Source organism: Botrytis porri (genome assembly GCF_014898465.1).
Source record: "Botrytis porri strain MUCL 3234 chromosome Unknown BPOR_003, whole genome shotgun sequence".
Taxonomy (NCBI): domain Eukaryota; kingdom Fungi; phylum Ascomycota; class Leotiomycetes; order Helotiales; family Sclerotiniaceae; genus Botrytis; species Botrytis porri.
Genome location: NW_024066077.1, coordinates 1,519,855 through 1,544,154, shown reverse-complemented (window position 1 = coordinate 1,544,154; position 24,300 = coordinate 1,519,855). Strand labels below are relative to the sequence as shown.

The window sequence follows — 24,300 nt, the reverse complement described above, 5'->3', positions numbered from 1 at the left end:
AAAAAAAATCAAACATCACTTTGACGATGCCCCGAGTCAACCAATCACTCCTCTCCCTCGCTACCCTCACTATCCTCCTTATATTGTCCCTCCAAGTCCAAGCACAAGCTCCCTCCGGCCGTCCAATCACCAGCGCGCGTACCAACGGGACGTTGTAAGTTTCCTATCTTCTTCCTATCCTTTTGACACCTTTTCTTTCCTCCCAACTGTCTTGAACTTCAAACTAACGATCAAAACAGTCACAATAGTACCAGCACACGTAGAGCCCCAACAAGCACCAGAACAATACCGACACTTACAGATTCCGGTGGATTCGCTACGGGAACAAGTTTCGTTAATGCGGGTGAGAATGTGGCTCCCGTTGCGCTTGGGGGACTCGTCGTGTTTTTCGGAGGACTTTTGGCGTTTTGAAGGAGATGGTGGGAATGTGATGAGTGAGATTAAGTGTTCAAAATTTTGATGGGGAGTGGGTAATTGGGGAGCCGGAAAAAATGAGGGAAGATCGAGCTGGAAGTGCTTGAAGAAGACTGTTCTGAGCGCATTTAACTACTACATGGATTAGAAAAAGAGACAATTTTAATGTGGAACATCATCAAATTGTGAGCATGAAGTTTAAATTTAGAGCAGGATTGACGAGGATATTTGGCGTTACCTAGGTAGATTTATATGCAATAATGTTTGGATATATCATTACTTGACAACTTCCTTTGATTTCATGCAAGAACACACGGTTTTATATAGCGTTGAACGTTTGTTCGCCTCAGTGCCAGCACGTAATACCTTATGGAAGGTCTACAAGAAAATGTAAAACTAACGAAAACCTAAATGTCTATTGGATGCCTGTTCTACTTATGATCCAAATAACGCCAGCGACTCCTAGCAAACGCATTTTTTTTCTCTTTCTCTTTCTCTGATTATTATGCTCTTCACCTGTCTCCGGCTTTGACTTAAATCTGTCCGTCCACCTTCTCCTCAGTGTAGCGTCTCTAGGAAGTTGATCTCTTTCTGCTTGCCTTCCACCCCTCTCCCTATATCCCCCCTGTCCTTAAAAGAGATTTCGTGCTTTCTTGCCGCATCTTCGACCAACTTCTTGATGGGGGGAGTAAGCGGAAGAGATTTATCATTTTCCATGGAGGGCTTTATAAGCTTCTTTATGTTTCTTTTCCCTGGTTTGAGGAGAGGCATTGGGGCTTTCTTGTACTTTAGCTGTTTGGTGTTAGTAACCGTATAAGGAGGATTCAAGTATCTGTCTTACCTGTTTTCGCAGGACTATTGCCTCTCGGTGGGGTGACTGTTCGTGTCGTGCGAGAAGCAGAACCAGGTGGAGATTCTCGGACAACGACGAAATGTCTATCGCCAGGGAGTCTTTCATGTTTTCTGGAATGCCCTGTGTGAGATTTACTATCACCAATGCTCGTATTCTCGTACCCGCCAATCAAAGAATCCAATGTGTCCCTGTCTCCACCAGCCTTTTCTTTGCCTTTGCTTTTTTGAGGCTTGCCGGGACTCATATTTGTAATTTAATATTTCGATATTTTAGTATTCGAGTGTTCTGTGCGAGCTTGGTAGAAGAAGATCGATAGAGTTGTGGTGATGAGGAAGATGAAAGTGAGGTTGATGAGATTGAGACTGCAAGCTATGCACTCAACAAGCCATATTTATATTCATCTGAGCCAGACTCGTCGCTCGCATTGTTGGTATATCGTGAGCCATATTGCCAAGTAGACATAGTAGAGGCAGGCTGGTGGCACCTCGACCCAAATGCCACAGCAGGATTTTTCGAAGCCACACGAAAAGCGGATTCAATTTGGTACTATTGAGATTTTAATGATATCGAGTTGAGGCTCATGAATTTAGGCTGACATCAAAAAAGCAATCGCGAATAATATTAAGGGACAATGGAAGATTGTCGACAGCCAAGTCAAATAGTCAACATGTCGAAGATTCACGACTGAAATCTTGAACATTCACCAAAGATATCTCAGAACAACACCTCAGAAAGAATCGGCGAAGAAGCTCAAATTTACAGGCGTATGATATTCTCAACTCAGTATCAATGTACTGAGAATGTTCACTTACCCAAGATCTGGCATAACAGGGAAATTGCGGGTAACACCCATAATGGGCCAACCACACTGACGGCCATGGCCTTCCCGTACCGTACCGTACTCAATAAATTACTTAAAATAGACAAACAAAGATGGTAGGCCGCCGGCTACTCGACCAGGCGCAAAGCCGTAGGAGCTCGTAAACTCCCGGCCTCAACCCAACTTAGGCAGGCACTCGCGAACAAGCTAGTGAAGCTCGGCTCCAGAAACATGTTTGAATGTAGACCAGGCAGTCAATGTAAAAGGCTTTGTTGAATGTAGGGCACACTTGCAACCCCCAAAACAGCATGTGGAAAGGTGCAAAATATACCATCTGAATGTAAGTTGCGCAAAAGACCCCATTTTTGAGGTTTCATGTTTGTGCAATTCACCGCACCATTTGAAGTACTGCCGTCCTTCGATTCGAACATCCCATACGTTGCTTTATGAAGGAATCTTTCATAACTTGAGCGACCAGGTCCTCACACCCAATTGGTAAGTAGCCTGATTTAAACATACATATCTTCAATATCTTACACTTCATGTGGGTGGGAATCCAGAGGCACAGCCGCCATGGTAGCATTAGTTCCATCAATTTGCCGTGCTACGATCATACAAATCACCATTGCCCTCATCATCCTTAGCTCCCCAAACAGTTGCCTTAATATTGCCCCGCTTTCTCATTGTTGGATATATTTCTTGGTATTCCAACCACTAACACCCTTCTTCTAATGACTCAAAGTACTTCGTCTCTTCGATTTCCTCCTCTGCAGTGTCGCCCTCCCCTTTCTCGTCCTAATCCTACTCAAAAATCCATGTCTCCTCTTCCTAACAAAATGACTCGGACTGAACGTGTTCCTTGGCCCACAGCGTAATTGTGTTGTGCTCAAAGCGGGATGCGTTGAGATCTTAGGAAGGAGATCTAGCAGTGCTGCTTCCGAAGGAATGATTACAGACGTTGAGGGTTTGAATGCGGAGGGGGATAACGTGGGTCGGAGGGGCGTGATTGAAGTAAATGTTCTGTAAAGTTGTTAGTTTAAGACACGGCTGTGTGAATGGACAAAAATCTACCTTTTCACAACGATAGCATTGGATTGTGAAAGCGCCCTTGATATAACTGGAGTAGCCCTAAGACCATGAGAGCAGCGTAAACACAACATTTTGCTACAATTGTGAATATCTTAACCCGGACCAGAATTCGAGGTTATCCCCATGCACTATCAAAATCAAAAAATTACGCTAGCGGACATTTTTCCGCCTCAGTCGCAAAAAATTTCGGGGCTTTCATGAAACTTCTTGTTGCATACTTCGAAAATCGATTTCTCTGGCATTTGTCGTACATTTATTTAATCTTTACAACTCAGACCAAATTTAGTCATATTTAAGACTCAATCAACATGTCTACGTCGGCCTTTCCACCCCACAAATCCATTCCCTCGATCCCCGTCAACCAAACAATTGCTCTCAAATACCTTCAAGATTACCTCTCTCTCACATCCAGCACACCATATCTTCTCCCAAACGCCAAACTCGAGCCTACGGGTCCCACTGTCGGAAGCAGCCACTCCAGCGTAACGATTCACAATCTTCAACGTGTTGAAGCTGGTCTACGTGGAGAATGGCTTGCGCCAACTTTAGAAATGGAGGAGGAAAATCCAGTTGAGATCGCGCAAGGTTTGGAAGACGTAAGCGGGGGTGACAAGATGGATGTAGATGGGTGGCAGGATAAGGAAGAATTTGAGAGGGAGCAGAGTATTGAGGAGGGAGATGTTGGAGCTAAAGCTCAAAAAGTGAATAACGCGGAGGTCGATAGTGATCTTGAGATTGAGCCAAGTGCAAAGGGAGCTCCAAGATTTATTCAATCCAAAGGATTGAGCAGGGAAGAAAAAAAAGCACGAAAGACCGAAAAAAAGGCAAGACACAAGGCAGAGCTGAAGGCGAAGGAAGCGAAGAAACAATCCGCTGCATAATGAGCACGAAGTACTACAAGTCACGAATTTTTGATGCGTTTTAGCGAGGTTAACGGAAATCTTTTTATTCAGTCTATACCGTACATCCATTCAGAGGTTTCCTCGTAATTTAGAATGCTGTACATCTACAATTCTCTGCCACTAGCTTGTGCGGTCTTCTCATCCTTTGCAGCCGTTGGTGCAACTGGACCGCTCGACTTCCATCCTAAAGCACCTAATCTCTCCGACAATATTGGATGAGAGAAATGGTAGCTTGCATACATCCAGTCCGCATCCATAGTACTCAAGTTCTGGATCTGCAATTTTATCAACGAGCGAGCTAGCTCAGCCTGGTATCCAAGTCCTTGTGCGAAGTCATCTGCTTCAAACTCGTACTTTCTGCTGAGGATATTCATCAACAGCTTGATGACTGTGTCCATAGGGGCAAGTGCATCAGAGAACAAGATGAACCCTATTATGATTGGGAACTCGTTATGGAAACCAAATGATTGGTACAAGGAGTGGTTGTTGATGAAGACGGAGAACAGGGAGAAGATGTAGAAAAAATGGGCCTGTAAATAGTTAATAACAATCCCGTAACAACCAACAGAAATATGCTTACTTGAGAGATTCCAAAGAGCTTTGTAGTGTGTCCCCGACTCCAGTGTCCAAGTTCATGAGCAAGAACAGCTACAATCTCTTGTGTTTCGCTCTTCTCGATCAGAGTATCATAAATGACGATATGCTTCTTCCATGGTAGACCGAAGAAATAAGCATTACTGTGAGCACTACGCTTGCTACCGTCGATAACATGCAATTCGTGAAGAGGGAAGTTTAAGCGTTTGGCCAAAGCCTCGACGCCATCTTTCAATTCTCCAGGTTCGAGGGGCGAGAGCTTGTTGAACAAGGGTAAGATGGTGATCGGGTAAACTGTAATCATGAAAACCTGGAGTCCAGCACCAAACAACCACAAGTAGTAGAAGAATTGATGGCCAGTTTTTTGTATGATCGTGAGAAAGCCAGCGAGGATTGGTGGAGTCAATGTAAATGCCAACATCTGTCCCTTTAACATGTCCGTAACGAAGAGTTTAGGCGTCTGCTTATTGAAACCAAACTTCTCCTCCAACACAAATGTCTGGTAGATTGAAGTTGGGAGAGAAATAAACTGTTGAATTACAATAAAAGTAAGGACGAAAACGATCGAGTGAGAAATCTCGCCAGTGAATCGAGCGGGTGCAAGTCGTAGAAGCCATGATCCAGTGAAGTCCCAAAGTTTGGGAAGGATATCGAAATAGATGAATGCCGTGTTTTGAATTTGTCCATAGAGTCCTGCAACGAAACCGAATTGTGCTTTTGCGCGTCCATATGCCTTTTTGGAAGTCAGCGAGTGGTAGTGGGGAGATGGTAAGGCTGACAATAACATACCTGGCTTTTGTCGAAAACTTCTTGCGAGACTTCATTGGAGAGAACCTTGGGTGGACGTGTTTGCTTTAAGACTTGATACTGACGGAGAGAGAGAAAACCTTCGAATAGGTATTGTGCGAGAGAGAACCCAACGATGAGCTTCTTCCATGGGAATAGTGGCCTATCGAGGGAACGCGCAAGGCGCTGGATTGACATAGTTAGTATTGATGATCAAGATACCTTCAACTGAGATACAATTGGGAGAGTTATACCTGAAGGAAATCCATCTTTAAACCAATATTGAAATCGAATCGTTAGGTGTTCAATATTGAAACGGACTGTAGGATGATACCTCTAAATGAAAATAAAAGAGTGGTCTTGTTGTTAACAAGAATAAGTCTTACCTTCAGAAGGTTAATCCATCCACCAACGCCTTTTTAAGGCTCCCATCTCACGCCTGACATGCTGACAACGTTTCACTTGGAAACAACCTACTCTCAACATGTTACCAAGTCTTTATCAATACCTTCAATTCACTCAATGGATTTCTCAAATATCAGAAGTCTGATTCATCATGGTTATGTGATGCTTTGAAATATTTCAGAAATTCTCGCCGTTGTACAGCATTTCTTCAGCACCTTCATTGATTCGCAAATATGCTCTAACTCATTAGCAATCAATCTACTTATTCAAACACCCGCATGGAGAGTTTCAATGCTATTTCAGGCCATATTTCCATTGCACCGATCAAACGCTCTTCAAGTCATGAGCTCATTCTTTGCCGTCAACACCCAAGGGAGATGTTCTCGATCATATTCATGAGAGCCTCTGGATGAAGTACACAGCGTACCATGCAAAGAACAAGAGTGTGGGACCGATATATTCTCTTCTGTGTTCAATAGCCATACTTTAAGTCGGAGAATAATCGACCGCTAAGCACCGATGTCACTTACAATCATGAATTTGTGCTCCAAGTCGACGGCAAAGGAGAGAATTTAGAAGCCGATGGATGGCGGCCACACAAGTGTGTATTTGTAAGCCACGGCTTTTCCATTGGCCAATCCTCATGGGCTTGCAGAAAGCTATGTAATTGTACTACATTTTATGCATAATTTCCAATCATTCGTGGTGCACTGAATGTTACATTGCCAGACAGTAGCAGTCAGAGTATTTGAAGCTTTTGACAATTCCGTGGAAAGCATAGGGGAAGAAACATATAAAAGGGTAGCGGCGCACTCAAATATGTGAATTTAGAAATCATCAAAATCTTCCATAAGAGCATCAGCGGCATAATACACATACTTTTCAAAGTCAAGACCAGTTCAATCCGGCTCAAAAACTACTTAGCCAGTCAGTCAGAGCCAATCGAATATCGTCATGCCTCATGCAATTGAAACAAACCCCAATGAAGAGCCACCCTACTCTGAGATGACGTTGAGAGAATCCCTCATCGCACGGCACTCAAGCCGTGCTTACCTTCCAACTCCAGTCCCAAAATCCATCATACAATCCACTCTCGACCTCGCTCGCTTCGCCCCCTCAAATTCAAATATCCAACCCCATCTCGTTTTCCTTCTCACGGGCGAATCGCTGGAGAATCTCAGATCTAAATTATTTACTGCTGCGTCAGAATCCACTCCCAATATCCCCCCTCTCCCTGCCGCATACACCCACTACCGGTCCGAAGTTGGCCGTCAACTATATGGCGAAGGGATGGGTATTCCACGATCCGATTTGAAAGCTCGCAATGCAGCCGTCCTCCGCAACTATCAGTTCTTCGATGCACCAGTAGGGGCGATAGTATGTATCGATAAAACCCTGACGAATGCAGATAGAGTCAGTGTTGGTATGTGGTTACAGAGTTGGTTATTAGCGCTTACGGAGAGAGGGGTGGGCTCTTGTGTGCAGGTTTGTCAGACAGGATATCCAGACTTGGTGAGGAGGGAATGCGGCATTACTGATGATCTGGAGATTTTGGTAGCGGTATCAATCGGATACGAAGACCCGGATTTCAGGGCCAACGGGCTGAGACCGGCAAGAGATGAATCTAAGAAACACGTTATCTTTATGGAATAGAATTCCAGAGAAAATCGGTCCTGGGTCATATTTAGGGTCGAAGGATCATGATTTGAATATTGTCCGGGCAACGTTCACTTTTTCCACGAGTATAAATTTTAACTAGACCACAGTAATAATTAAATCATTTATGAATGCTGCCAGATTCCTCAACTTATCAAGTACTGAGGCAATTGCCATATACTCTCGTCATCACGAGTAACCTTGACACGTCTTCTCCATCTTTGATAGAACTCAGACGGTAGGAATACTGTTTGATATATCCCATTTTCTACATTCACTATCCAAATTTGAACAGAAGCTTGTCTACCTACCTACCTACCTACTTAGGTAATCCTTCCCATTTCCCCCCTCAATCACGTTTACCCCCAACTTCTTACGAATCCATCCAAGTTTACCCTTCACCTTTATATTTATATCTGCACTGGCACATGACATTCCTTAAAAGAAATCCTTCTTTTCTCAAAACTGCTCTGACTTTCAGCTAGTCAATACCCTCCTAATAATCGTGATAACTATCCTTTACGTTTACAGAAATCCAAGTCTTCCCATCTGAAAAATCTTGGTTCTCAATCACGCATGAATGGGCATACTTACAAAAATCAACTATAGGTTAGAAACAGATCGAAATCCATACAAAATGGCATCAAGTAGCAATAACTTCACGGAAAACGTATGTAGATCGATCTTTCAAAATCCAAAATAACTTCATCATTTACTAATCCTACATCCATAGCACCCCGGATCATCTTCCAAACAAACCCGTTCTAAAGATCCAATTCCACTCCCCTTCGACAGCATCCGTAATCGTATAACTCCCAGCGCGCTCCTCGCCATGCCATTCATCTCCATCCTCATCGGTCTCCTCCCGTCACCCTACAAAACCCATCTATGCTATCTATTCCCCCAACCACGCCTCTCTCCAATACGTACACGGGAATGGTACACTCGTCGATCCCCTCTACATCTGTCCACTCATCACCTTCAATAACGGTGATAAATTCTGTTCCCGTCAACGTCTCAATACAATCGAATGCATGAATCGCTCCGCACGCTATTACCAAATGACTCACTCCCCCTCCTGGAACGAAGACGGAGCCCACGAAAAAGCCTTCCGCGGTGTTTTCACCAACGAGAAAACCGTCAAAGAAGCCCTAACATACATATCCGATCTTCGATTCGGACCCGACAACATAGCAGCATTGAGAACACTTCCTCTCGATCCCCATCTCGTTTCTAATGCTCCAGATCAAAGCGCTCCCTGCGTTTCTCTCATCGCGTCACCAACGTGGGATTTTAGCGTCCATCATGCCGATTTTACTGATCCGCATCTGGATCCAGCTCATGAAAGTAAATTGTTAGAGTATTTCCAGACATTTATCCAACGCTACCGAAATCACGTCTCCTATCCGGTTTTTAAAAAGGCAGCGTATGTGCTCGCGGGCATGGAACAAGTCGGTGCAATATACTGGCAAAGCGGACGGGAAGCGGTCAAAACACAAGGAGGATGGACTGTGGATGATTTTCTGGCGAGGTTTGCAAAGTATGAACAATTTACCCAGGAGTGGAAATTTTTGTACGCCCCGAATCCGATTACGTGGTTGGAAGCAGAGTTGGCAGATGAGGCGACGAGAGAGAGAATGGGTGGAAGGAGAAGAAAAGCGCCGTGGATGGGATTAGTGGAGGGGGTTGAGACGACGGAAGTTGTGAGTTGGCAGGCGTTGTGTGAGTTTTATTGGGACGATGGTGAAGATGGGAGGGGACATCTGAGAGTGTTTCCGCGTGAGGGTGAGGAGATTGAAGATGGTGGTGAGCCTGAAATTGTGATAAAGAATGAGGATTCGGGAGAAATTGCAACGCGGAGTGGTATTTCGTTTGAGCAGAAGTATTTTGGTGAGTCGACTAAGAAAGGTCATGGAAAGAATGGAAAGAGAAGTTGGGAGGGGTACGATGAGAGTCCAGCGATGAAGAGAGCAAAGTCAGCTGCGCTGAGTATGATTTCGGGTTCTGGATAATTATTTTGGGTTTTACAGGATAGTTGACCGTTGATTTCGGCGATTTTAGATCACTGATCACGAGGGAAGTAGACGTAGCTTCGATGTCATTTTCTACTTTGCCATCTGAGATCGAGGTATTGAGATAGTCGATGATTCAGTTCCTAGTAACGGTAATGAATTCTCATCATTTGTGATACTGTGCTGGAGGACTACAAATGTCCTCCTCAAGATTGCGTACCTCTATTTATTCGAAGCAATTTATGTAACTAGACAAGTATTAAAGAGTGGTATCATCCCTTAGAATCACAATTTGTTAACTGCCTGATGTGTGAATGCTTCAGATGTGATTACTTGTTACCACACAGCATCTCTTAAAAGTATTTCAAGTTGCAATCTACACGTCCTTATATGATCACATTGGCATGTAATGTCTTCAGTACATAGATATCTCCCTTTGAATTTTGACTATACAATTATTTTCCCGGGATATAAATAGATCCAACAATAGTGACACCCTCACGCCATTTCACTCAGCCCGTAACTGCTCTTGTTATAACCATACACTGAATACTCAACAAATATCTTATCATATACGACCAGAAAGCCCACGAATGGCATACACGACTAGAATTCCTACTCCTCTACTCTATTCTCCCTTTTTGTCTTCTTTCATAATCAACAGAAAGCAAAAGAAGCGCAGCGATTTCCCAAAAGGAAAAACGTATCAAATAAAAAATATGCACCGGACTGAGCATTTGAAAATAATAATAGCATTTTCAATTTCAAAGGCAAATCTCTTCCTTATTATCCCCTAGACCGCCATCTTAGGACTCGTTTGTAGTCGGTGCACTAGATAAGAACATTAATAACTTTAAAAATAATAAAATAAAATAAAGATCTTAATATTAAATTTAAAGAATGAATATTGAAAAATTATTATTATTAGATTTTATACTTATTATTATAAATTATATTATTAAATAATAAATATTATAAATAATTTATGAATAATTTATAATCAAAATAGATATTAAATTAAAAATTCAATATTTATTAAAAGAAATATAGAATATATACAAGTTCTTACAAGATATAAAGAATACATTATTTACTTATATTAAAATAATAAGCGTCTAATAATTATCTCTCAAAAAACGTTTTCAAATGATAAGAATCCTCGAAATTCATATGTTTTGATTGGCCAAAACATCCCTGTATAAGCGAGGAGTCCTGAGATGGCGGTCTAGGGGATTAAAAAGCAAAAATTCCAGTGGATTGATGGGGATATAATTTTCCAATCAACACAGAGATACAAAATGCCTAGACACAACTATTTTTTCCTATTCCACAAACCACCACTTTTAGAAATAGGAGGGAAGAGAAAAACGTAACAAATATCACTCGAGAGATTCTCTTGAATACTCAAATGCATACAAAATACCTACTACAACCTATATCTCGAGGTTCAATAACCACATTCTGGTACTATCTATACTTAATCCACACCATTCTTCTCAAACTCCCAAGAAACAAATATAAACCTCAACTCATACCTATTCTTTTGAGCCTATTCCAAATTTCCAATTTCCAATTCCAACCATTGGTTGGTAGATGATGTTTGATAACCTTATGCTCTCCAGGATTCCCAGCCCAGCACACCCCTAACCAACCCCCGTCATCCGACTCCACCCCTACACAATCAATCCCGACGTTCCTTTTGAAAGAAGAAAAGAGTATCTCACAATGAATGAACGCATGGCTATGAAAATACAAAAGCAGTCAGCATTTAGAGTGAGCAAAACTCGCAAGGTTATCCACATGAGGAAGGCACCCATTTTTGCAAATGTATGGATGATGCTCCATGTGCCTGCATCTGCAGATGCCAATGCCAATACCAATGTCAATGCAGATGGAGATGCAGATGTAGAGATGAAATGAGAAGTGATTAGCGACCCAAGTGTCAGATTTCCTTTCACGACCCCCACGAATGGACCTCGAAACAGACGGTCGGAAATTTCAAAGACCCCCAGTTGTTCGTCAGGATTAGCTTTGTCGTAAGCTTACAAGATGCGGGGTTAATACGCAGACATTTTCATGGCCATTATTATGTGATGACTAGAGTGTCACATAAATGGATCCATACCCTCCCTGCTCAGAAGATGATCTTGCGTGCTCCATTCTTATGTCACCGTTAAACACATTTCAGTCGTAAGTTGGACCCCCCATTTTCTGGCCACCTCTGTTTTAGGCCACCTTTTCATATCAAAAATCACTTGTTTGACCGATTGATACCTCTATCGAAATCCAGTATAATATATTGGAAACTTTTATATATATATTTCAGATTATTTTAAGTTTATTTTGAAAATTTCAGATTTTTAGGATTTTACTAAATAGAGATCTAAAGCTTCAAATTGATTTTTAATTTATATGAGAATTATATATAAATCTGAAACTCATTTTAAATCTTTAATAACTTTTTAACTATAATTAATAAAAAGAAACTGTTGGGACAGGGATCATGTGACTACGCTAGCGTTGACGCTAGCGTCTTCCGACACTATAGTAATACGTTTCGTAGTTCTAGCTTTTAGAACCTCAAGTAATATAACAATCGGTAATAACCTCATATAGTATCATTTCATGTATTGATACCTTAAATGTTAGAAATATAATCAAAATAACCTCAACTAGTATTTTTGATATTTCAGTCTCGACTTTTTTAGTAATGTTGTTATTCTAATCTTAATTTAATTTAAATAAAAAATTGATATTGATATATTAATACTAATATATTAAAATATCGAGGTATATATAAATAGCTTCTATATAGTATAATAAGAACTTTGTTCTTCTTTTATATTAAAACTATATTAAATATTTTAATCTTAAAAATATATAATATTCTGATTTTGAATTAATTTAATATTCTAGTCTCAAATTGATTTAATATTCTAATCTTAAATTGATTTAATATTCTAATCTTAAAAATCATATATTATTTTGATTTTAAAAACTATATATCATTTCAATCTTAAAAGTTATATTCTGATTATAATATAATATAAAGTATATTGAATAATTATAAATTACAAATTTATAGATTTAAGATTTTTATTATTAATTTCTTAAATCTATAAATATCTTTCTTTTCCTTTTTCTTTTTATATTTTCTTTTCTTATCTTATCTTTCTTACTTTTCTTAATCTTTTTCTTTTTCTTTTTCTTTTTCTTTTTCTTTTTCTTTTTCTTTTTCTTTTTCTTTTTCTTTTTCTTTTTCTTTTTCTTTTTCTTTTTCTTTTTCTTTTTCTTTTTCTTTTTCTTTTTCTTTTTCTTTTTATTCTTGTTTATATTCTTAATTGAAATTAGAATATTAATATCCCTATAAATTTGAATTAGATTAATACTTTTCAAATTGAGATCAGAATATTAATATCCTTATAAATTTGAATTATACTAACACTTCTAATTAAGATTAGAATATTAATATCCTTATGAATTTAAATCAAACTAACACTTTTCAAGTTAAGACTAGAATAGTAATATTTTGAAAATCAAAACGACCTGAAATAGCATATGCTAGACCCCAACTAGTACTTTTAACATTTAAGGTATCAATACATAGAATGATGCTATATGAGGTTATTATCGTATAATAATAGTATGAATCATAGTACTATATTGACTTTATCATCCTCATGATAATACTAATAGAAACTAAGTAATTTTTTTAAAGATTTTAAGCTTGAATTTCTACAAGGAGTTTTTAAAAAACTCAAATAAATAAATAGTTATAGAGATATAAATTAAATAGAGGTTAATAATTCTTATAATACTTAAAATGAAATATCTTTATTATTATTTATTTAACGTAACGTATGGGGAACTCGGACATATGGGGAACTCGGACACTTTTTTCAATTATTCTACACGCGATCTTGTTCTACGAGCCACACAATCCTCCAATTCCAATTCCGAATCACTTGAACTATTCTCTAGCTCTTCTTCTTCAACCTCTTCTTCTGATTCTTCAATTGGGCGTTTGCGTGGCCGTCCTCGTGGCTTTTTCTCCTTCGGTTTTTCCTCCGCCTCACGTACCATTTTCAATACTTCCTTAGTACTAAAGACAAATTGACCTTGTAATTTGACTCTTTTGCCTTTAGTTCTTTTCTTTCGAGTCTCAATTACCTCCTGAGCATCAGAGAGCTGTTTCCGAAGTAGGGCTATCTCAGCATTTTGAGATTCTACAAGCCTAGTCATTCTCTTGGCATATCGACGAGTTGGCGATGCAGGAGAACCACTGCTTGCTAGAGCTGTATTAAAGATCTGATTTGCTTGCCTTAGTTCTGTTCCATCTGGAGGAGAACTCCTGAGTATAGAAAAGTCTAGGTCTTGATTGGGGGTTCTCATTTGTGGAGTAGAAGGTTGCTGGGAGGAGTTAAATGGTAATGAATCGAGTACTTTTCGTGGGGCAAAAGGTACTAAACCAGCTCCTCTCCAGCCAGCTTTAATATTAGAAGAATTCAATGCTTTTTTTCTAATATTTTGAAAGAGTTCTACCCATTCAGCTCTTTGGATTCGCTTTACACCAGCTCGAGAATATCGATCGACCTCTAAAGCATGATATCGTTTCATTGGCCCATACACCGCAATATCAAGTGGCTGAAGCAAGTGAGAGCAATGAGGAGGTAATATAAGTAAATCAATATCATTATCTATACAGAAAGCAATAAAGCTACCTGTAATATGGCTTGAATGGCCATCCATGATCAAAAGTCGAGGTCGGTCACCTGACACTTTCTTGGATTCTGGTTCGAAAACCCTTTTTAACCATTCTAATCCATGGCTATTTGAGGTCCATCCATTTGTACTAGTAGAGAACTGCCAGCTTTGAGGTGTGTCCTTTGGAATCCATGCAGAATTCGTATTCTGAGCCTTGAAAATGACCATAGGTGATAGAGCATTTCCAGCTGCATTGACACATTCAAATGCAGTTATCCATTCTTGCTTGCCAGCTGTAACTTTCCAATTCGATTTCTGAGTAGAATCGACTATAATGCGCGTACTTTGAGTACTTCCAACTCCAAATCCGGTTTCATCCATATTATACATATCATCTAATTCATACTTTCGCTCAATGAGACGCGTGCGAAACGCGTCAAACCAAGCCTGAATATTCTCCGGAGTTGCTTCTTTAGCCCGATTAGACTCTAATTGACGTGAATAGCATGTTTTAAGTTCTGGATGTCGTTTTTGGAATCTATAGATCCATTCGTGGCCTATAGGTGGAATTTCTGTCGAGGTAGGATTTCGAGATGACGCGACCCGAACGCGTCGAAGACGAATTTCGTCGGCCATTTCCTTCACCAACATAGGTGTAGCAGGGAATCCAGTGATGGTAAGTCGTGAAATCCATCGTACAAGAGTATTTTCTTCTGCGTTTGAAAGAATTTGAGCCATTTCGTGGGTTTGGGAACGTGTTTTCTTCCCAGCCAGCCTATCAGCTAGGGTAGACTTAGGGACTTCAAAATGCTCTGCAGCCTTTCTAATTGATTTAAATTCTTTCAATTGAAGTGAAATTATAGCCTTTTGAAGCTTCTCTTCAATTTGAGCAGATGTAGAAGGTGATTGGGTATGCATAATAAAAGTTATTGCGGTTTCAAGTTGGTGATGGGCTAAAAGTGTCCGAGTTCCCCATATGTCCGAGTTCCCCATACGTTACGTTATTAGAATTTTTTAATTTTTTTTTAATTTCTTAGAATTATTATATTATAAAATTATTATAAAAATCAAAAATTTCTAATAGATAAATTTTTAATAAAAAGTAAAATTTGTATATAATTCCTATATAAATCTAAAAATCGATGTTTTAAAGCTTTAAATCTTCATTCAAAAAAATCCTAAAAATTAGAAAATTTCATAATTAACTATGTAAAATAAACTGAATCATATATATATAAATTTTTAATGAATCCTATATACAAATTAAAAAGCTTTTTTGTTAAATTTGATGATAAAAGGTGGCTCAAAACAGGGGTGGCCAGAATAGGGTACCCGACTTGGTGGGTGATGAACTTTTTGGTTCATACAGTTACGACTTCACACACGGGTTGGGACGTCCCTAATCAAATTTTACGACGTTCGTCATTAATGATAGATCGGGATTGATTATCAAGCAGCTACGCATAGCTATGCATAAGAACTATGTTCTACTTGACATTAGAAGTTTGATACCCAATCATCAGTCTATATTTCCTTTGATATGTCGTGGATCACCCCATTCAAATCGTTACAACAACCAATTGAAATCGCAGCAGGCCTTCTGAGATACACTGTTCCAGCCCAATACTTCGAATAAAAAAGAAGCCATAGCGACGGTGGCTTTTCTCGGCTTACTAGGTAACATCCGCTTTGCAGGGTTTGCGGAGAAACACGACGATGTTTACTTTTTCAAACGGATTACCCGGGTTACACGGCTTGCGACAGCTTGGAATATGTACCGATACTACCGATATTATAGGCATGTACGGTAACACTAAGGTAATCTTGGCCGTGGTACCGGCGCCATGGATCTTTCCTTTTCAACGCAAATTTGAGGTTATTTTGATTTTGGTCATCCAATGAATAGTTTCATATTGGATTACTGTGTGAGACTTCCCTGCCGAAGGGCGAAAGTGATAAACTCGAAGACGCTCGCCATTCAAGAGCCTTACGAGGCATCTCAATATCTTGGAGTCACAATGGTCCAGCAAATCGCAGTCTGGGACATTATGTAAGGGACAGGCAGCGCCTTGGTATAGCACTAACCATACTTCTATCATCTTTGTAAGGAGATACTCAAGTGTCTCTAGAAAAATACAGATCGAGGTGACAAAGACAGTAACATGAGTATGAAGTAGTCTAACCACAGGAAAATAGCATCAAGCCTTCGGAAAACTTTTGGAAAACTTTTGCTGATAGCTTCTATAGCTCGTCGCTCGGCGAGCGAGTGATAGCGGCCCCTAACTACCTGGATGAATTTCGCCCATTACCAAGAGTATACATGCTTGAAGAAGATTCCAAATATTATAGTTGAAGTATGTTCGGAGATTCAGTCTCCGAGATTTGTCAATAGGGCTCGCGGAATTATTTTGATTAGTTTCTATTTGCCGATACACTCCAGCGAGAAGATACTTGGCCGGCGAGAGGTGTATCGTGTCAAAGAGAGGAAGTTCTTAGCGAGACATGATAATTTAAAATTCCATGTGGATTACAAACTCTGAAGACAAAAATTTCGCACATACCGGAGATCTATAGTGAAAATAACAAGAATGGAAGATAGCTATCGATTTGAAATTACCGTAAACATATCTATCTCCTACATCTCCGTGAAAAGACACTCGAGCACTCACTCGAATAACCTCGTGGGCTGTACAGTCTGTGTGTTTAAGGGTCCACTGTGGAAATCTCTGCCAAAAATTGCAAATCGGCCAAGAGTAAACTTGTCCACGGATTTCTCACGTAGTTCCCGCAACGCAGTGACGGCTATGGATGTAGTAGATCCGACCCTTTAATTTGATATCTGTACAGGCCTTGAACTCAAGACTTGATTTAAGGTATTCCCATCATGGTTCAGCTTGTACCTCGGGCTTTGCGGCGCGCACAGAGGAAAATGGATACCCCAATGGCGAAAAAATGAGGTGAACAAGGAATGACAAAACTTGAAATGCAAACATTGTATTGAAAGTAATATCCGTACCGGGGTAGGTGTTAAAGCAAGTATCAAGTCCTGGCACCTTTCTCCTCACTTCACACAATGCCTCGGGAAGAAATCGCATTCAGTGGCTGGCTGTCGTACAAGATAGATGACTCCTTGTACGAAGTCACTGATTCAATGGTTGATCGGCTATCTCCCAATCGGAAAGACAGAAGGAAGTGAGCCGTCTGGTTCCGCTATTCTAGACTCGTATCACAGAAGGATATGGACTAGCATGTTCGATGAGCTTGCTTCATGGCATCGATTGATAGAAAACAGAAGCTTCGTCAACAGAGTTTCGATGATGCCGATAAACTCTTGCGACTTACTTGTTTGTTGATACAATGATGTCGTTTTGACCAGTGTAGATTTGAGTTTCAAGCTTCGTCAATAGTGCATGATTCTAGAAGTTCCTTACTGTAGCTACTGTAGCTACTGTACGTACAGTACGGAGTGCATGCATATCTGTAGCTTGGAATTTGGAAAGCTATATGCCAGTGGGATATAATGTCCATCACTTAGAGCATGCAGATTTTGGGATCGCTGAATGTAGCACGAATCGTAAGATTAACAGTAAAGTTATTTCTGATAGTAAACAATCCGAGATCTTCTAGACAGGGCGTATACGGACTAGAGGAGAAAGTTTAGCTACGTCCACTACGGTTGAGAGAAAATAGCCCACCTAGCAAGGAATTGGTATGGTGGGGATAGAATTCCAGTTGATGCTGGTAAGGTATAGACGAGCCTAGAAAGATCTTGAGCTCTTAAGGATTAGGTGTTGATCAGCGACAGGGATCCGTGTGGTGATCTCTCTAGGGTTTACAGGGTAGTGCTACACTAATAGAAACCTAGTATCAGTGGTGGATCGTGATGTTGGAGTGGGTACAGAGATGAATGAACAGCCAAACATGATTGTTAAAACTTTGGAAGTCATTACCATCGTCATTGGTAGTGAGTAGCGAGAAGCTTGAAATGTCACACTGGAGTTAGATGAGAGTAAGATGAGGATTGGCAGACTTCATGATCGTGAGAGGAGATTTGGAACGAGATCTGGAACGACCTCGTGTAGCGTTAAATTGAATGTGGCAATCTATCTTTCCATCTAGTTGATACCAGTTGCCGGGTTTGTAGTAGTCTGTAGTTTAGAAGGTGCTTTAGAAAGAAGGCTGAAGGCTGAAGGCAGAAGGCAGAAGGCAGATGGGGCAATTTTCCTTCGGGAGAGCCTCGGGCCATAAGAATAAGTGGCCAATTAATGGTCCAATGTCAGGTGTGTGCTAGGCATGTCTGCGTACTGATTGCGGAGTCCCAATCGTAGAATTTAAGGAAAGTTTAATTTCTTTTCACGGTTTTGGTAACCTTACCTGGGGAATTTCCCCTTGGGATTTCGGAATATTTTACTTTATGCAGTATCGTTGTAAACCGGGAATGGTGGTTGGGTGGAACGCTGGAAGCGGATTCGTATACCCGAGAATTTATACAGCCTACTAGCGCTAATGACTCAATGATTTGCGTGGAAATTATATGATAAAACAAAGGGCGTTGGTGAGTGGTAATGTGGCTGTCACTAATACACACAAGGTAACTCAGGTGAGGAAGATGGAGGGGAAATTAGGCCTTGATGTTCGAGTCATTGACAGGACGGAATAAAGTCTTTTTCAGCCTGCTCTAAATCCAATGCATATCTAGTGAGGCACAGTAGTAGCTTCAGGATCTCTGTCCAACCCCTCCCGAGGAAAGCTTACCACTATGCGCGGGAAGCTTTAGAGCCAATGCTGTGTTGATAACTTGACAGAGGTGGCGGAGTACAAACACGTAGCAAGTTAGCTTGCAAACAACTGAAAAATTGTGACAATTGAACCAATCAAACTCGTACAATCTGACCTTGAAGCGAGGAAACTTCTGAGAGACTTTCAGAGCTCAAGATTGAACATGGATAGCTGGTAGGAGAGAGCATTGCATGAAATGCGCTTCCAGGTATCATTGGTGGCGGAAGTTGGCCCTGGCTGGATCGCGGGGTGAGGATCATTGTTCAGCATTGATATTAACTATTAACTTTTCCACGAACTTTCCCAGTTACTTGGCACAGGCCATGTAGCTCCTGTGCGGTTCATATCCAAATAAGCAAATGAGCAGGGTAGATTATAGGAAAACCTTGAATGTTATGGGAGTTCGACGATTCATAGGGAATAGTAACTCCATGTTTCAAGGTATATTTCACCGTCCAACTATTCAACGATGTTTGCCCGCCGACGTTGGGATGTCTCCATGACGGCCAAGCTTTTCGGGACTTCGGAGTATATCTATGTATGATCGATGCAATGTAATATGTAACGCAATGCAGGGCAGCTGTTCCAGGGTCTTCAAACTGCTATCGATAGACGTGGTTGCTGCAGTTCACGCCCTAAAGGGGAAGAGAAAAAACGTGCGTACAGGTCCATCACAAATACAGCGTTGCGGAGATACCAGGGGCTTGGGAATCGAGGCGCGCCTGGATTCTTGAAGTGGCTGATGATCGTATTTCGTAGTTGAAGCCGATGATTATGCAGATTTCTGGTATGGTTGGCGTGGTCAAAGACCTATCTTAGTGAGAGTATTGCTATTTTAGGCTTGTGATGTGTGAAAAGGTACATGAAGTGGAAATTAAAGGGACATGAAGAACGGTTCAACTCATCGTATGTCAGTGCAGTAGCACTAATATCGAGTCACTTACACTCTCCAGGGCCTATGTAAACAGTACGTCCGTATATTTGTAGAGTCTACACGATCTTCAACGTCTGTGTGTTTACTGTGAGTTGCAGACTCTTTGTAGTTAGACGATTGTGACAAAATGAATACTCAAATATGGTATTCAGGGCTAGTCACAAATCAAGGCAGAAGAAGCGATGTCATGTCTGCAAGTGTGATGAAATTGGCATGGGTTTATGATTAGTTTGAGAAGCTAGAACCCTTTCTCAGTTGTGATCCATGATTAACATCAAAGATGGTTAGAGATGGAAAAGATCTCGCAAGTGCATTTACAAGGCCCCATATTATAAGCTGATCATGTAAAGTGACATAGCGCGAGTCTATACAAAGGTGAAGAGACAAACGGAAGCTTGAATTACATTCTTGTGACGTCTTAAGTGGATGAATTGTGTGAGATATTGAGAGACAATACTGGAGGACAACTACTATCTGTCTCCCACACATGTGAAAAATCAAAATCTTGGCAAAAGCCATGTACACGAATTGGAGAAATGCAAGGTACAGTTCAAAGAGTTGACAAGTAAAAGGCGATCATGTACGCTTGGACTTGCTTGTTGAAAAGACACGGCGATAACCAAAAGTGGATATCATTATGAGACATTTGTGATATCGAAAAGATACTTCTTACAGGTAATCATGTGATGAGTATAATCACGTCGCGAGCGTCCAAGCACTTGCTTGCCGTGGTAGAAGGGGCTGATCAGCCAGCCATGGTTCCCTAGATACTTGTTGATCTTGATATGAAATTAAAGTCACGAGATTGTGCCCCCACTAATAAGAAATACGAGGCATTCACACTCGATCTGATAAAATGGATTTTGTTCATAATTCACCCCTTTTGCATGCGGGGTCAGTTGCAGTTGCATCAGCCCAATATGTAAGTGACAGGATGTCTCACTACCAGGTCTGTTGCAACAAGACACATAGATAAGAGGAGAAGCGCAAAACGATTTCCTCTCGACCCGTGCCGGGCCGTGTCGTACAAGATTCGCTAAAATTACAGAATTGCAGTCGGAGATATTCCAGCTATTATTGTATATTGTACATACGTACTGATGATCGCACACCCCGCTAGGTTTGCTAGGTTTCTATAATGGATGTGTTTAATTGGCGAAAGAGCAAACGCATCTGGAGCACGACGTAACCACAAATGATGTCGGGTGTGCCCGTTGGTGTATTGGCGATGCGAAGGCGAAGAACTCCTACAGCTGTTTGATAATGAAGCAAAAGAAAACACTATTTGATACTGCTTCTGTTCGGGATGTTCCCGCGTCTTACTCTTATCTTTAAGAGAGAAAAAAGCAACGATAATGATACGTTGAATGACGAGTTGGTACCCCGCAGGTACTAACTCGGCAAGTGGCCGTTCGTTCTCTCTTGGTCACACACAATATAAGCCTTCCCCGGATATCTCCCTCTCGACTCCCGGTTTGACAAATATTGAACTGTGAGTATAAGATTACACATATCATTGACTTGAGATTATTCGATACTTCAAAGCGTGTTACAAGATGTGATGAGTGATTAGAGGAGATTGGATTGCCCCACCAGTCATTAGGTATATTGAGATAATGATTGTGTATTACTTTCAATTCTAATCTTGTGGCGGGAAGGATTTGAAGGACTAGTTCGGGTCGTATTGCCCGGCATTCGATCTAATTCACGGCACTTGGTGATTGTTTCGCAATGCTAATCATATTAAGCATAAGCGAGAGAGTCACCTCAGGATTGATTGACTCGGATCACTCATATAATTAGGATTGTCGAGGACTAATTTACAGTATCTATGAGACATCACTATGATCTTAAGATTCATGGAGATACATGCCCCGCCATGCTTTCAATTGCTAATCTCATTATTAGTCTCCTACTTCCCCTGGATTTTGTTGACTGGACTCATGCTACGCACGTTCTGGATCGGCACACGGTAGCTATCATGTGCTTCTCCACTGTAATAACGATGCTAGCATATGGATATACTTTGTAGTTGCACCACGGCAGTGATACTTTGCATAGCATTTCTCCGATTTCAATGGCCCTTGAACCATTCACGCGGTGATATGATAGTACAAATTTGAGAGATACTTCTGTGAACGTTGAGCTTCCTTTTATCATGAAAGAACTGGGTTCTTGTGCATATGCATAACGGGTATACTTGAAGATGATGCACTCTGTCTCCATGTATGCATGGAATGAAGAAGAATAGCCCAGACTAAGCCGAAAATATCAGCAGCTGCATTAGAAATTGGCCGTAAAGGTAACAGAAACGAACTGGATTATTGAGACTAAAGCGAATATCCACTAGGTAGATAGGAGAGTTCTATTGAAGATCCCCAAATCTCGTATGACCTTACCGAAGTATTGTTTTGCAAATCCTTAAGTGCATCGTGGTATTAGTCTGGAAATGGAAATGGACTTGCAATTTTTCTAAAACAAAACAGAGAGCAGATCCGGCAGTGAATTTACCAAATAAAGCTGACAGCTTCACGATCATTTATTGTGGCGTAATTAACAGTAGCGTATTATGCCTTTCAACATCCGGTATGCCTGGCGAGTAGTAAATCCCGCAATTTTTTGAGAGGATGCTTGCTCTACGAAGTATAAACTAAGCCATGAAATGAATTGAGTCAGGATGATATTGTCAATCACCGCGGTACAAACCCGTCGCGTTATGTAGGTACGATCGGACTGTAGCGTGATCTATTGATTTCGGGTTGCACAATTGTAGCCACCACAGCTAGCCGTGGATCTGATTGTTGCCATCTAACAAGTACTTGATGATGCCAATGTGATTTTGTGACCGGCGTTTGACCTGTGTTTGAAGACTTCTCCGTATCAACCAGAAGCCACGTTTGATTTCATGAACACTTGGCCTGTGGTTTTGCAGAATTGCAGCGACGGTGCGGGCAGTCTTAAAGCTAGAACATTCAGATGACTGTTGCTTATCAACTGCCTAGACAAACATGTAGAGGCTTTCGGTACAGACGACGTTGTATCGCTCGTTTCGAATCCGGATACCAAGATTTTTCGTAGTTGAAGGCATACATCAGTTTGCAAACGTGGTTAAATGATTGAAGTCAGGACAAATCCGTAAGATATTCACCAAGGGGCCACGAATTTAGAAACATGAAAGGTGTGCCTTCTGTCAAGTCTACAATGAATACCGCCGAGGAAACACAAGCCGTCTCCCGGGGAATGAGGCATTTCACGTCGCCTGATGGCGGAGCAGGAAGATTTGTCGCTTCCCGTGAATTTCATCGTCTCAGGTACTATCCAGAAGCATCATTACGACGGGGTTCCTTTTCATGGCAATTCCAAGATAGTTGGGGGCGCGGAGACTCAATTTGGAATACAAGTTAGTACAGCGATGCCGCATCAGGATACATGCCGATGTGTAAGATAGTCTGAGGGTTTCGAAAGTCGTTTCATATATGCCCTGGCAGAATCCCTGTACTTGAACCCCTTATCCATTTTCCGTATCAGAACCGTTGTTTATAGATAGGATATAGAAATGGCATGCTGGTGAAAATCCCATTTCAGCCGGCTAAATTAGCAAAGGACGCAAATCTGTGTGCTTGCCCCGCGTTGGCCTGGGAAAAATTGAACACGCGCATTTACTGCATGTTTCAGAATTTTGTACCTGGCTTGACTAGGTAGTAGATATCATGAGTTCCATTGTTAATCTGCCGTTGAGGTATAGTGAGGCAAGTTATGAGTCGGAAACAACATCCCTTTGCTTGTATTCTGAAGGAATAACAATCTCATGGGAGATGCTTAAGTACATCACAGAATTAGCTCTATTTGGACCATTGACCAAAAGACCCAAAGAGATGACCTTTGAGATCATCAAGAAATGATGAGCAGTTGAGTACCTGGCATGTGATTCATGCTGGTGATTGATATTAAGGTCACAACTAGTGGTTATATATACAAAAGGTTTGTTTCATTGTGGATAATGCAACTGTTCCTGCAGCGTCGCAGAGAATTGGGCGAATAGGAGGATTTGCAAACATTATTTACATGTATGATGAATTGACTTGGTTTCAGTCAAGAGGCCGACATTGACGTATAAACTCAGCAATTGAAGAATTGTCTTCTCAAATACGTAGGTAGGTAGATGCAGCAAATTAGAAATTCACTTTGCCTAGGTGTCTTGAGGTAAACGATATTTCATTCGCCTAATTGTATAACAAATCGTAAATGTCCACAGACTTTTATCTTTGAAGTTTGTATCACTGCTGGCTGCATCTTAAGAGTTCCAAGGCTATCTCCTCTATACTTCCTTCTGTAAATTCCTACAATATCAG

General features: G+C 40.9%; 8 protein-coding genes across 8 annotated transcripts; 5 read left to right on the top strand and 3 right to left on the bottom strand.

The window, feature by feature from the left end:
* Positions 1-26: 26 nt before the first annotated feature.
* EAF01_002509 (uncharacterized protein) lies at positions 27-411 on the top strand (the record flags this gene model as incomplete). Its single annotated transcript, XM_038910762.1, has 2 exons — positions 27-154; positions 240-411. 2 exons carry the CDS (start codon positions 27-29, stop codon positions 409-411), a joined length of 300 nt encoding a protein of 99 aa, XP_038773684.1.
* Positions 412-1,120: 709 nt separating this feature from the next.
* Positions 1,121-1,511, bottom strand: EAF01_002508 (uncharacterized protein; the record flags this gene model as incomplete). Its single annotated transcript, XM_038910761.1, has 2 exons — positions 1,121-1,206; positions 1,256-1,511. 2 exons carry the CDS (start codon positions 1,509-1,511, stop codon positions 1,121-1,123), a joined length of 342 nt encoding a protein of 113 aa, XP_038773683.1.
* A 1,304-nt stretch (positions 1,512-2,815) lies between these two features.
* EAF01_002507 (uncharacterized protein) lies at positions 2,816-3,247 on the bottom strand (the record flags this gene model as incomplete). Its single annotated transcript, XM_038910760.1, has 2 exons — positions 2,816-3,107; positions 3,159-3,247. The coding sequence occupies 2 exons, from the start codon at positions 3,245-3,247 to the stop codon at positions 2,816-2,818; spliced, it is 381 nt and encodes a 126-aa protein (XP_038773682.1).
* Positions 3,248-3,484: 237 nt separating this feature from the next.
* EAF01_002506 (uncharacterized protein) lies at positions 3,485-4,057 on the top strand (the record flags this gene model as incomplete). Its single annotated transcript, XM_038910759.1, has 1 exon — positions 3,485-4,057. The coding sequence occupies one exon, from the start codon at positions 3,485-3,487 to the stop codon at positions 4,055-4,057; it is 573 nt and encodes a 190-aa protein (XP_038773681.1).
* Positions 4,058-4,182: 125 nt separating this feature from the next.
* EAF01_002505 (uncharacterized protein) lies at positions 4,183-5,727 on the bottom strand (the record flags this gene model as incomplete). The annotated part of the gene is made up of 4 exons (XM_038910758.1): positions 4,183-4,608; positions 4,659-5,405; positions 5,462-5,644; positions 5,713-5,727. The coding sequence occupies 4 exons, from the start codon at positions 5,725-5,727 to the stop codon at positions 4,183-4,185; spliced, it is 1,371 nt and encodes a 456-aa protein (XP_038773680.1).
* A 1,090-nt stretch (positions 5,728-6,817) lies between these two features.
* On the top strand, positions 6,818-7,516 carry EAF01_002504 (uncharacterized protein; the record flags this gene model as incomplete). Its single annotated transcript, XM_038910757.1, has 1 exon — positions 6,818-7,516. The coding sequence occupies one exon, from the start codon at positions 6,818-6,820 to the stop codon at positions 7,514-7,516; it is 699 nt and encodes a 232-aa protein (XP_038773679.1).
* A 640-nt stretch (positions 7,517-8,156) lies between these two features.
* EAF01_002503 (uncharacterized protein) lies at positions 8,157-9,531 on the top strand (the record flags this gene model as incomplete). The annotated part of the gene is given in 3 exon segments (XM_038910756.1): positions 8,157-8,189; positions 8,253-8,325; positions 8,339-9,531. 3 exon segments carry the CDS (start codon positions 8,157-8,159, stop codon positions 9,529-9,531), a joined length of 1,299 nt encoding a protein of 432 aa, XP_038773678.1.
* Positions 9,532-15,951: 6,420 nt separating this feature from the next.
* On the top strand, positions 15,952-16,588 carry EAF01_002502 (uncharacterized protein; the record flags this gene model as incomplete). The annotated part of the gene is made up of 3 exons (XM_038910755.1): positions 15,952-16,110; positions 16,142-16,285; positions 16,424-16,588. 3 exons carry the CDS (start codon positions 15,952-15,954, stop codon positions 16,586-16,588), a joined length of 468 nt encoding a protein of 155 aa, XP_038773677.1.
* Positions 16,589-24,300: the final 7,712 nt, after the last annotated feature.